At 26.1% G+C, this 12,770-nt stretch overlaps 1 protein-coding gene across 9 annotated transcripts in view; it reads right to left on the reverse strand.

Moving 5' to 3' along the window:
• Positions 1-5,180: 5,180 nt before the first annotated feature.
• The window catches only part of LOC123259427 (nucleolar protein 4-like), a 67,204-nt gene continuing 59,614 nt past the window's right edge, over positions 5,181-12,770 (reverse strand). For 3 of the 9 annotated variants that reach the window (XM_044719951.1, XM_044719950.1, XM_044719952.1), the window contains 3 exons: positions 8,757-8,971; positions 5,746-5,936; positions 5,185-5,629 (listed from right to left, as the gene is read on the reverse strand). In XM_044719951.1, coding sequence (XP_044575886.1) covers positions 5,463-5,629; positions 5,746-5,936; positions 8,757-8,971 — 573 coding nt within the window. In that variant the 3' untranslated portion in view covers positions 5,185-5,462. Of the gene's footprint in view, positions 5,630-5,745; positions 5,937-8,756; positions 8,972-12,770 lie in introns of all 9 variants that reach the window. The other 6 variants (XM_044719946.1, XM_044719947.1, XM_044719953.1 and 3 more) reach the window with 5 other exon arrangements.

The following is a 12,770-nucleotide window of genomic DNA, read 5'->3' on the forward strand; positions in this document are numbered from 1 at the left end:
CTGAAACAATTTAATTGTTTCGTTCCAAATTACTTTTAAAAATATTGAGGTTCCTATGATTAAATTTGACTATTTCTTCTTTAATAATCTCTTAGGTAGATAGAGAATTTTTTTTTATTTCATAATTTTCTTCTTAATATGTTTAAGAAATTATTAAAAAATTTATTATAAAATGTCATTATTTCTTCTTCAATATCTTCAAAACACTACAAAAATTTTTTAACAAAATTTTGTTGTTTTCTTAATTGCTTATAAGAATATCAAAAAAATTTCTCATTAAATTTAACTATTTCTTCTTTAATATATTTATGATAAATTAAAGATTTTTTACCACAATTTTATTCTTTTCTTCTTAATCAGTCATAAAAATATTGAAGAATTTCTCATTAAATTGAACTATTTCTTCTTTAATATACTCATAGCAAATTAAAGAATATTCAATCAAATTAAATATAAAAATCACTTGGAGCATAACTAAAATAAAAATAAAATAAAACTCATAAAATATTATTTATTAATTTTATTTAATTTCTTTAGGAACAAATACATGTGTGTTTCATCATGTTTCATTAATATACATCAATTCACGATTATATAAACTGTAGAGCTGTCACCCGTATGGATTAAGGAACGGACACTTTTATCATAAATCTCATAAACTTGACACCTTACCAATTTATTTATTAATTGTATCATCCTTTATTCTCAACAATAGTGCTAGCAATAATAATCCCCCCTATTTCTTCTTTCACTCCTCAAAAAGTGTCTATCCGTTATAATTTCGCGACTTATACATTTATTTATCAATATCAATATCAATATTTATATATTTATCCATTTAAATTCATATCGTAAATATATAACATAAAAATCAATAATCCTTAATAGTAATATTTAATTGTAAAAGATATATATATTTATCTCAATAATTATTAACTTACAAAAAAAAAAAAAAAAAGAAAAAAGAAGAAAAAAAGATACTCATGGCACAATTGAAAAGTGTCAATTTAAAGGTAATTATAAATTTCATTTATTTTTTATTTTTCTTCTTTTATAATATATCATTTATTTATAATTTATATTCTAATCCTCCATAGTATTATTCTTGCAGAAAAAAAGTTTAATTATTCGCGATATTTTAAATCACTAAAATTTCGGCGACATCTTGATGAAGAATAAATTTGTATCTTTTTATTTTAGTTTTGTTATTATCACAGAGGAATCGACACTTGAGTCACCTCGTTGTGGCAAACGAAAGTCCGATCGCAATAATCCGTGGTAATTTTTTTTTTTTTTTTTAAATATTTATTATAACTTATAAAAAAATTTTCCGAAAAAAAAAAAATATTAAAGTTATACAATAAAAAATATAAAATAATAAAATCAATAATTATAATCGTAGTAATTATATTAAATATTGATAAAAATAATAATTAATTATTAAGCTGTATGTGAAGTGCGCTCACATTGAGTAATCGGTTAATGATCTAATTATAATGGTTTAAACATGTTGCATATCAATCTATTTGGTAGAATTTTTTAATTAAATGACTTTATCTGTTAACTGGATTATTTAATTACTATTGTTATTGTTATTGTATTGTTTATGGTATTGTATATTGTATTGTATTGAATTGTAATTGTTTAATTATTCTGGAATAAGCTGCGGGAACGTATGCGATGAGCACATGATGCGATTGCACGGTTAAAACAACAAACTAAAAGAAGAAATAAACAACGCCCTGTAATTTTAATCTGTAATATATAAATATTTACCTGCGGAATAAATATTATTTTTTTTTTTTTATTTTATCCGACAGACATTTTGCGAGTAGAGGCACGACAATATAATTATTAAATATAAAGCGTGCTCCCGACGAATACCCGATGAGATTTATCAAACGCTCGCTTTTTTTTATACTTTTTCTTCTTTAATTTTTATTATTCACTTAACTTTTTTATATACGGAATAGAAAATTGATCAATGATCAATATATCTTTTATCTAAACTTTTTCCAGGTGGAATGTGTTCATAACTTTGCCACATATACTCTCACATTGTGCTCATATCTTATTCAGGAGCGCATTTAATATATGCATATCTATTTCTATTTTATAATTATAATTAATTAATAATATTTTTTTTTATACATTTATATATAATTATATATAAATGTATATTTTTTAATATATATTTATATTTATATGCAAATCCACTCCTCATATAAACTATGTACAAAACAACGAATAAAACTTCAAAATAATTCACTCACGCCTCCTAATTTAATCAATATTAATTATTCTACTTTCAAATAATTAATGTATATCCTCCAGTAAATACAGGCTTGAGGTTAAATTAATTTGTTTTGTAATAAAAAATAAGAAAAAGCTATAATTAATAATTGATTCAAAAGAAATGAAAAAAAAACTTTTTTTTTCATTTTAGTCATTTTTATAAACTTTTTTCTAGTTTTATTACAAAACAATTTTTAATTCAATTTCTTACACGGAAAGAACAAGATGACACTGGATATCATCCTAGATTATATTCAGTGATATCTGTAGTGAAAAAAAAATTTCAGATAGTAGCTAGAAAAATCGAGATTATACTGCGTGATATCTCGATTATACTCATTGTAATCTGGGATTATATTCATTATGATCTGGGATTATACTCAGTGATATCTGTAGTGAAAAAAAATTTCAGATAGTAGCTAAAAAATTCAGATTATACTACGTGATATCTGGATTATACTCATTATAATCTGGGATTATACCCATTATAATCTGGGATTACACCCATTATAATCTGGAATTACACTCATTATAATCTGGGATTATACCCATTATAATCTGGGATTATACTCAGTGATATTTGAAGGGAAAAAAATTTCAGATATTAGCTAGAAAAATTCAGATTATACTGCGTGATATCTAGATTATACTCATTATAATCTGGGATGGTACTCATTATAATCTGGGATTATATTTAGTGATATCTGTAGTGGAAAAAAATTTCAGATAGTAACTAAAAAAATCCAAATTATACCGCGAGATAACTGGATTATACTCATTATAATCTGGGATTATACTCATTGTAATCTGGGATTATACTAGCAACAATCTGAAATTTTTTTTTACTCAGTATAATCTGGGATAATATCGTGTGTAATCTTGTTCTTCAGTGTAGCCTTTAAAAAAACTTAAAAAAAAAATAAAAATAAAATAAAAAACAACTCTACCAACAGTTTTCTACTCCTACATATTTATTAAAGTGTATTATTATTCGTAAAGAATAAAGTTAGAAATAGAAATTGTTTGTTCTTTGGTAGCACGGTGATGTACAGACAACCATACAAAGTTAATATTGTCCGATCGTGACAGGTGGTCCCAACCGCCAAACATAAATCGTTATTATTACCATCAATCATTAATTATAGATGATAATAATAACAACAATAATAATAAAGTTCAATTATTAATTAGAACTTTAAATTATCAATTATAACTACTTTGTTAATATTCAGCAGTCCTGCAGGACTATTGACGATAATCGTAAAGTTCTGGTTAATTAGACTCAGCTCCTCGTAATCCTCTGTTCGTAAATACATGAACATGCATACATATAACATATGTACATATAACACACGTATGATTAATTACCAATGGATTGTTTAGCGGTAAACAACCGCTCAATATTCATTTATCGCCGTGTCCGATATCTACACACGATTACCAAACAAATTTATGTGTAAACATCTCCATAAAATACTCGTACTCATACTTAAATATATATACATTCAACTTATCATTATTAATAATCATAATCGTACACCACGACAATTGTTCGGTCGAATCTCAAAATTTCAGCCTGTAATTTATAATATGTATATATATATATATATATATATATATTAATCATTACATTTTAATATTCATTTATAAAGTACGTGAACCGAAAAATTAATCAAGCGTTAATTACAATTATTTTTATAATAATTCATTGCGTAAGCAGTTACATATTCACACTAGACATTTATAATTTACTTATCTTAATTATCTTAACTTAATTAAGTAAATATTTAGTTCCTCGTCTATGTACACCCTGTTATTAATTCCAATTAAATATTTAAGGTATTTTTATACTTATAGCAATAATAATTTGCGTTAAATTTAGATATTAATTGTTGAAATTTTTTTTTTTAAAACATTTGCTCTTATTTAGTAGATTCGCTCATTATTAATTAATTAATCTTTAATAAAATTTAATTATAATTAATATCGAAGCTTTAAGTAGTAAATAAAGTCATAAAATAGAGACTTTTAATTACACATTAGATTATTTTTCAAAAATTTATCAGAGCCAGTCGGTCAAAAAATCAAAGTAAGGCCCATAACCTGTTGGAGTAATTATTTTTACAGAATTACATTTAAAGTTTTTTTTATAATTAAAGTTTGACGGAAAAAAGCTAGGCTTTGCTTGTTAATCTTCAGCAATAGTGATGTGAGACTGATCATTTTTTACCGTCACAATTATCAGATTTTTTTTTTATCAATTCATTTAATTTCAAACATTTTAACAAAAAAAAAAAATTCTAACAATTTATATTAATAATTAATTATTGAATTTATTTTAAATAAATGAATTTTTTTTTTAAAAACTGAAAAATTATTTTTTTTTAAAAAAAATTATTTTCTTCAAAAAACAAATTCTAACAATTTATATTAATAATTGATAATTGAATTTATTTTAAGTAAATAAATTTTTTTTAAAACCGAAAAATTATTTTTTTCAAGAAAAAATTATTTTTTTAAAAAAAAAAAAAATAGAAAAATTCTAACAATTTATTTTAATTAATTATTAAATTTATTTTAAATAAATAAATTTTTTCCTTTTGAAAGCTGAAAAATTATTTTTTTTCAAAAAAAAATCATTTCTAAAAAAAAAATTATTTTTTTCAAAAAAAAAAAAAAAAAAAAAAGAAATTCTAACAATTTATATTAATAATTAATTATTGAATTGATTTTAAATAAATAAACTTTTTTTTTAAAAACTGAAAAATTATTTTTTTCAAAAAAAAAAAAATAAGAAAATTCTAACAATTTATATTAATAATTAATTGTTGAATTTATTTTAAATAAATAAATTTTTTTTTAAAGCTGAAAAATTATTTTTAGTTAGAAATTTTTTTTTTAATCAAATTAAGTTAGAAACTTTTTTTTTTAATAAAATGTGACGGAGCAAAAAATTTGTGACTACGATCAAAAATTTGTGACGGTGATTTTACAATAATTCACATCACTATCCAGCAGTAAACGTCTGGGAAATTTTCCATGCCAGCTGCGGAATTCCTCGACAGTCGGTAAGTGAAGCTCGACATTGCCTGGTGATTCCTAGCGGGTTGATTTAACATGGTCTGGTTAATGAAATATTTAATTATTCAGGTGTTCATCCCCTAAATTTACGGCTGCTGGAGCAGCAGCTGCTCGAGTTCATCAGCGGATCTAAGAAGAAATGCTGCCGATTCTCGGTACCCGGTTATCAGTTGCCTCACGGCAGTCATCTCGGTGGCGTTCAATTTATGACTGAGAAGAGGCTTTGTGTTCTTCATACTCAGGTCAGTTGGTCCTGAAATTAATATTTTATGACTTAATCAATTGAATTAATGTTTGAGGAGGAATAAAAGCAACTAAGAAGAATATATTGATTTATGAAAAAAATAAAAAAAAAGAGAGCAGTATTACTTTGTGTACCGTTGCTTAGGAGTCCAGAGGTGAAGCTCTGGGTGGGATAGAGCCCTGCGGATAGAGTTGGCGGTACGTTGGTGGGTCCAGCGCGCTGGAATGCCTGGCTGAAGTTGGGTCTGTACATCGCGGTGGGTGCTCCGCCACTTGCTACGCCGTTTACCGCTGATGAGCTAACTATCGTCGCTTGGCTGTAAATATAAATCACAATTGGAAAATTGATCGTCAGGAAATTTATCCATCAACGGGTTCATTGAATGTCGCGCGTGCGAGGTTATTTAATCGCTTCTGTCTCGTAGATCAAGTCAATCATAGTCAAGGTAAATGGCTTTGTAATCCACGGTTATGTACCTTTTTTTATGATTTATTATCTCGATGTTTTATTTATTGAATTTTTAATTTTCTGATAATGATCGTTTTTTAGAGTGATAAGCAGAACATTTTTTATTTTTTTTTTTTAATTTTACTTGTGCTGGTATTTTTATACTTATCAATATTTATAAATAGAGATAATTTATATTTGTACAATGTTTGATAAATGTTTTTGTAGAGTATTGAATTAATTTCAATTAAAAAAATTTTTTAAATAATAACAATAAATAAATAGTAACAATGAATGTTTTTAAACTCGATATTTTTTCATTATTATTATTATTATTATTATTATTATTATTACTCTGTATAAAAAATTAGTAACAAAACTTGCAATTGATATTTTTGTAGAAATTTTTTTTTTTTTTTAATTGAAAGTATAATAATAATAATAATAATAATAATAATAATAATAATAATAATAATAATAATAATAATAATAATTATAATAATAATAATAACTAAAATAAAATTTTGCTTTAGTAAATAATGACTTTTGTTAAATTGCACTGTACTTCCATAAATATTGACGTTTTTAAAGATATAAGCTCATCCCGATGTTACACTCATCAAGCGCTTTCATTTGAGTACCCACATGCATTTTCATATATTTTTCATATCTACATATATATTTTGAAGATATAAGCTCACCCCGACATTACACTCATTAAGACCTTTCATTAGAGTACCCACATCATTTTTTCATATATTTATATACATGTATATATGAAAAATATATCAAAATGCATGTAGGTACTCAAATGAAAGGTCTTGGTGAGTGTAATGTTGGGATGAGCTTATATCTTTAAAAATGTCAATAGTTCACAAGATATTTGCTGAAATGTCCTGTACTTTCTTAACTATTGACGTTTTTGAAGATATAAGCTCATCCCGATGCTACACTTATCAAGAGCTTTCATTTGAGTACCCACATGCATTTTCATATATACATATATATAAATGAAAAAATGATGTGGGTACTCTAATAGAAGGTCTTAATGAGTGTAACATCGGAGTGAGCTTATATCTTTAAAAATGTCAATAGTTCACAACATATTAGTTAAAATGCTCTGTACTTTCTTAACTATTGACGTTTTTAAAGATATAAGCTCATTCCGATATTACACTCATCGAGAGCTTTCATTTGAGTACCCACATGCATTTTGATATATTTTTTATATATACATATATATAATATATATAAATATATTAAAAATTGATGTGGGTACTCAAATGAAAGGTCTTGATGAGTGTAACATCGAGATGAGCTTATATCTTTAAAAATGTCAATAGTTCACGAGATACAAGATCATTTCTAAATTATCTATCTAGCGATAGATTATTTTCGAATTCAGCCTAAGTAATTATCATCATAAATTGACTATCGGTGAAAATGATATGAAATCATAAAAAGGCACAACTCCAGGTCAAGACTTTTCTAACGATACAAAAATTTTACTTATTACCTTAATAATATAGATAATAATAAAGTTAACCATAATAACAATAATTAAAAATATTTTTTCATATAACCTGCACTGAAAATGCGAGTTTCAATGCCTGTTGAGCCACTCGAAACTAGACAATTTCAGACCAATGCGACTGTTCAAGGGAGCAATCAATCATTTCTATCCGGCGGACAGAAAATGACGATTTTCTGCCCGCGAGATGAAGTTGCAGCTTTATTTTCAATCCTACCAGAGTATTTTTTGTTTGTTTTATACATTTATAATTGTCATTCTAACCATTAACCGTACTGACATATTATAATTCTGTTACTAAGCATAAATAAGAATGACAAAAGAAAACTATTCAATTTACGAATAATGTTTAATAAAAAATAAACCATTACTATCTATTTTATTATAAGTTTTATGATAAAATGGTATTTTCGCTATTTATCTGAAACTATCTAGTTTTGGTTGGCTCCAGACATTGAAACTAGCATTTTTAATGCAACTTATATGAAAAATATAATGTGTGACGCGGGATGAAACACGATTTCAGACCGAGTGATGCCAGCCCTCGCTTCGCTCGGGCAGGCAACTTCACTCTGGTCTAAAATCGTTTTGTTTCATCCCTAGTCACACAATATACTATTAATTATGTATTACTATCACTATTTAGACAAATTTCAATCTTAAAAAAATAGTAAAAGACCAATTCCATTTTTTTTTTTTCAATAACAATAACAATAGTAAAGCAATTTTTTCAACTTAAATTTTTACTTTTACTTTTTATTATTATTATCAATATTATTAAATTAATTGAATAATAATAGTTAAATCACTTAGTTATCAAACAATAATTATGCGTATCATAATAGTCTAATTTAGCATAAGAAACAACCCGCGAGTGGAGTAATTAGTAGCAAATGATATAGATAGGCTAGATAAATTGGCAACTATTACCAAATCCCCTATCAATATGATATCACGAGTCCCGTGGCCGTCCACCCTTGGTGTGTAATAACTTAACTCAGTTCTGTGTTGTACGTCGTGTGTGCCTATCGAATTATAGTCAAGTAAAGCTTACGCAACCAGGAAACCAGCTACTAGGGTAGTGCGGGCACTATATAACACCCATCCCCGTGATCTAGCTATATCGGGTTTAGTTGATGATCGGTTGCATAAACGTACCTCATAAGACCCTTGTTGTCGGTGGACGTCAATAGTTTAGATGTTGGCGCAAGTGACAGGGGCGTCGAGGCGAGGGTGCTGTTCGGTAAACTGGCCAAACTAGTCAGCGGCGCGAGGGATGTCATCGAGGTTGGCGGCGTGTCCTCTCTTTTTCCCGGCAGGGATTTTATTGGCGTGCTCGCGAAGTGCTCCAGGCTCGACCGGACGTCTGTCTGCTGAAATTTTTAATGTATCATTAATTTTTCTCAATTATTCTTAATTAATTACAATTATAAATTCAAAATTAAATATAATAAGTCAAGTTTACAGTTTTAGAAATTTATTATATATATTATAAAAATTTTCTATTTTTACAGGGAAAAAATTTTTTGTACAAAGCTGTATGAAATTATAGAAGGCTAAAAAAACTTTTGTATAATTTTATATAACTATTTAAAATTTTTTTTCCGAGTTTTTTAATTTTATAGATCTATAGCTGAAAATTTAAGTTTTCTTGTTTTTTTTTGGTAAAAATAACATTATTTAAAAAAAAGTTTTATTTAAGACTGCCATGACGTGTGAACTATAAATAAATAACATTTTGATTTATTAAATAATGACTTTTGTGAAATTGTACTGTATTTTTTTAACCATTGACGTTTTTAAAAATATAAGCTCATCTCGATGTTACACTCATCAAGACCTTTCATTTGAGTACCAACATCAATTTTTCATATATTTATATATATATATATATATATATATATATATATATATATATATATTTATATATATATATACATGAAAAATATATCAAAAATGCATGTGGGTACTCAAATGAAAGGTCTCGATGAGTGTAATGTTAGGATGAGCTTACATCTTTAAAAATGTCAATAGTTCACAAGATGCAAGGTCATTTCTTCATTATTGATATTTTTAAAGATGTAAGCTCATCCCGATGTTATACTCATCAAGAGCTTTCATTTGAATACGCACATGCATTTTTGATATATTTTTCGTATATACATATATATAATATATATAAATATATTAAAAAATGATGTGGGTATTCAAATGAAAGGTCTTGATGAGTGTAACATTGGGATGAGCTTATATCTTTAAAAATATCAAGAGTTCACAAGATACAGGGTCATTTTATAATTATTGACGTTTTTAAAGATATAAGCTCATCCCGACGTTACATTCATCAAGACCTTTTGTTTAAGTACCCACATCAATTTTTCATATATTTGTATATATTATATATATGTATATATGAAAAATATATCAAAAATGCATGTGGGTACTCAAATGAAAGGTCTTAATAAGTGTAACATCGGGATGAAGTTATATCTCTAAAAATGTCAATAGTTCACAAGATACAAGGTCATTTCTTAATTATGTAGAATGATATGAAACCTTGAAAAGGCACAAGTCTAGGTCAAGACCTTTCTAATGATACCAAATTTAACCATAAAAAACTTATTTTATCATATAAATACACTGGCCACAAAATTTTTTTTATTCTCTTAATAATGTAGATTTGTAAACTTTACATTTAAAAAATTGATTATAAAATTAATTATAGTCAAAGCTCTTATACCGTATGCAAATATAAATAATATAAATAATAAAATAGCCGTTAAATTTTTTCCTAAAAATTTCTTAAATTTTCACATAAAATTAATTGCATTAATCTATGTCAACAATTTTCATTCACTGCTATTACATTTTATTTATTTATCATCTAGAAAAGTGAATTTTTTTCCGTCGCGTTCCACTTTTATTGCCCGTCGCGTTTATTTTATATCTATAATTATAATTATAACAATATTGAGTAGATGTCGACGTACACGGTGCATTTAGCTCATCTGTGATGAGGATTTTTATTTGTTAGTACCTGTCGCTGCTCATCCTCCGCGTAATCACAAAGCTGATGCCGATTACGGTGCTGCTGTTGCTTATGAATGACCCTCAGATTTTTTTTCCGCATCGTAATTATTAAACTCAATAAATATATAATAAATAATATTGTAAAAGGAGTAGTAGTGACCCGAGTGTAATACAGCGATGATCAATCCCACATGGTATTTTTAATGATAATCTTCTTTATCATTCTATTCAACAGACTATCGATCAAATCATCTATCTATCTTATTATAATATTATATATTATATATTTATTCTACCGTTGCACTGGTCATCACATCGTGGCCATTTCTTCGGCATTACATCGATAGACTAGGAGACCAGAGACCAGAGACAACAGACCCTAGCCAGATACTAAGTGACTCAATCGCTTATTTTATTTTTATTACTTCGATAGATACACTCATATTCATATTAATGACTTCACTCGAGCGAATACTCACATATTAATATTTTACACACACACACACACGAGGATCATATTATATTACTTCTCCCTCTTATTATAATACAACTTGGCATCGTCTTTTTTATTTTTCATGTTATTTAGTGTCTCGAGGTTCTCAATAGCGCCAATGAGAGATTTTATTGCTAATGAGAGTGGAGACTCTGATTCGGAGAAGATTTTATTGGGAAAAGAGTTTCAATTGGGGTTCAAGGTTGAAGTTTTAATTTTTTTATTTAAAAAGTGATAGGTGAATTTTTTTTTTTTTTTATTAAATCAAAGTTTATACATTCAAAAATATGCATCTGGAGTTTTATATGAAAATTCATGAAAATTAAATTAGCCGACATCTTAAAATTTTAATAATTTATTTTATTGAAAAATTCTTTCAAAAAAAATTAAAAGAAAAAATTTCACATGTAGAAAAATTAAAAAATCACACGTGCAATTTTTTAAAAATAATTTTTTAGTCTTAATTTAATTAATAAAAAAAAATAAAAAATTGTTAAACGTCGGCTAACTTTAGTATCATGAAAATTCCGAATATTTTTTGAGTTACAGTCATTTTTGTGACAGCGTGTCAAATGATGAAAATTAATTTAGCAAATATTTAATAATTTTTTTAATAAATAAATTACTGCATAAAAAAATGAGAAAAAAAATGGACATTTAGAAATTTCAATAAAATAAAAATGCAATTTTTTTAAAATAATTTTTCAGGACAAATTTTTTTGTTAAATAATATTAAAAAATGATCAAGTGACAGCTAACTTTAATATCATTGTCCAATGACCATTGCACTCGCGGCGCTCCGACGAAAACGCGTTTTTCTCGAAACTACTTTTTTTGAACTGGTGGGATCTGTAATTTGCATAAATATCAACCGATTTGCAACTTTTTTTTTTATGCATTCGTCTATTCAGTATCTATAGTTGCACGTAGGGGAATTTGAAAATTTTGATTTTTAAGATTTTTTAGGGCTGTTTGAATCCAAAAAGATGAGAAAAAAAAACGAAAAATTTTTTAATGTCGCCATTTTTTTTAAATCCAAATTTTAAAAATCCCCTACGTGGAACGATAACCACATGCATGCAGATTACAACTCAGTTTGGTTTTTTTGTTTTAGATAATTCGTTTTTGAGTTAGAGATCCCACCGAGGTGGGGGAAATTTTTTTTGGTCTCCACAAAAATGCTTATAACTTTGTAACAATATGATATTTTTTAATCAAAATTTAGGAGAATGATCTTCAATGTATACTTTATAAAACAAAAAAACTCGATTTCCAAATTCCTTTATTATTCGTCAAAAAAATTCCTGAAAATCACCTATTTTTTCGATCTTCACAGTGACTATCACTCTTAAATGCTCTTATACAAGTGGAAAAATTTTTTTTTATTAAGAAAGTAAAATTTTGATGGAATTTGAAAAATTTCAATGATAATAAAATTAACCGTTCAACAATTTTTGATTTTTTTTACTAATTAAACCACAAGTAAAAAAAACACTTAAAAAAAATGCACGTATAATTTTTCAAAATTTTTTCATGTGAAATTTTTTCTTTTAATATTTTTGTAATAATTTATTTATTAAAAAAAATTATAACAATTTTCGGATGCCGGTTAATTAAATTTTATTACAATAAAGTTATCCTTAAAATAA

This window comes from Cotesia glomerata, linkage group LG2 (genome assembly GCF_020080835.1).
Source record: "Cotesia glomerata isolate CgM1 linkage group LG2, MPM_Cglom_v2.3, whole genome shotgun sequence".
NCBI classification, from domain to species: domain Eukaryota; kingdom Metazoa; phylum Arthropoda; class Insecta; order Hymenoptera; family Braconidae; genus Cotesia; species Cotesia glomerata.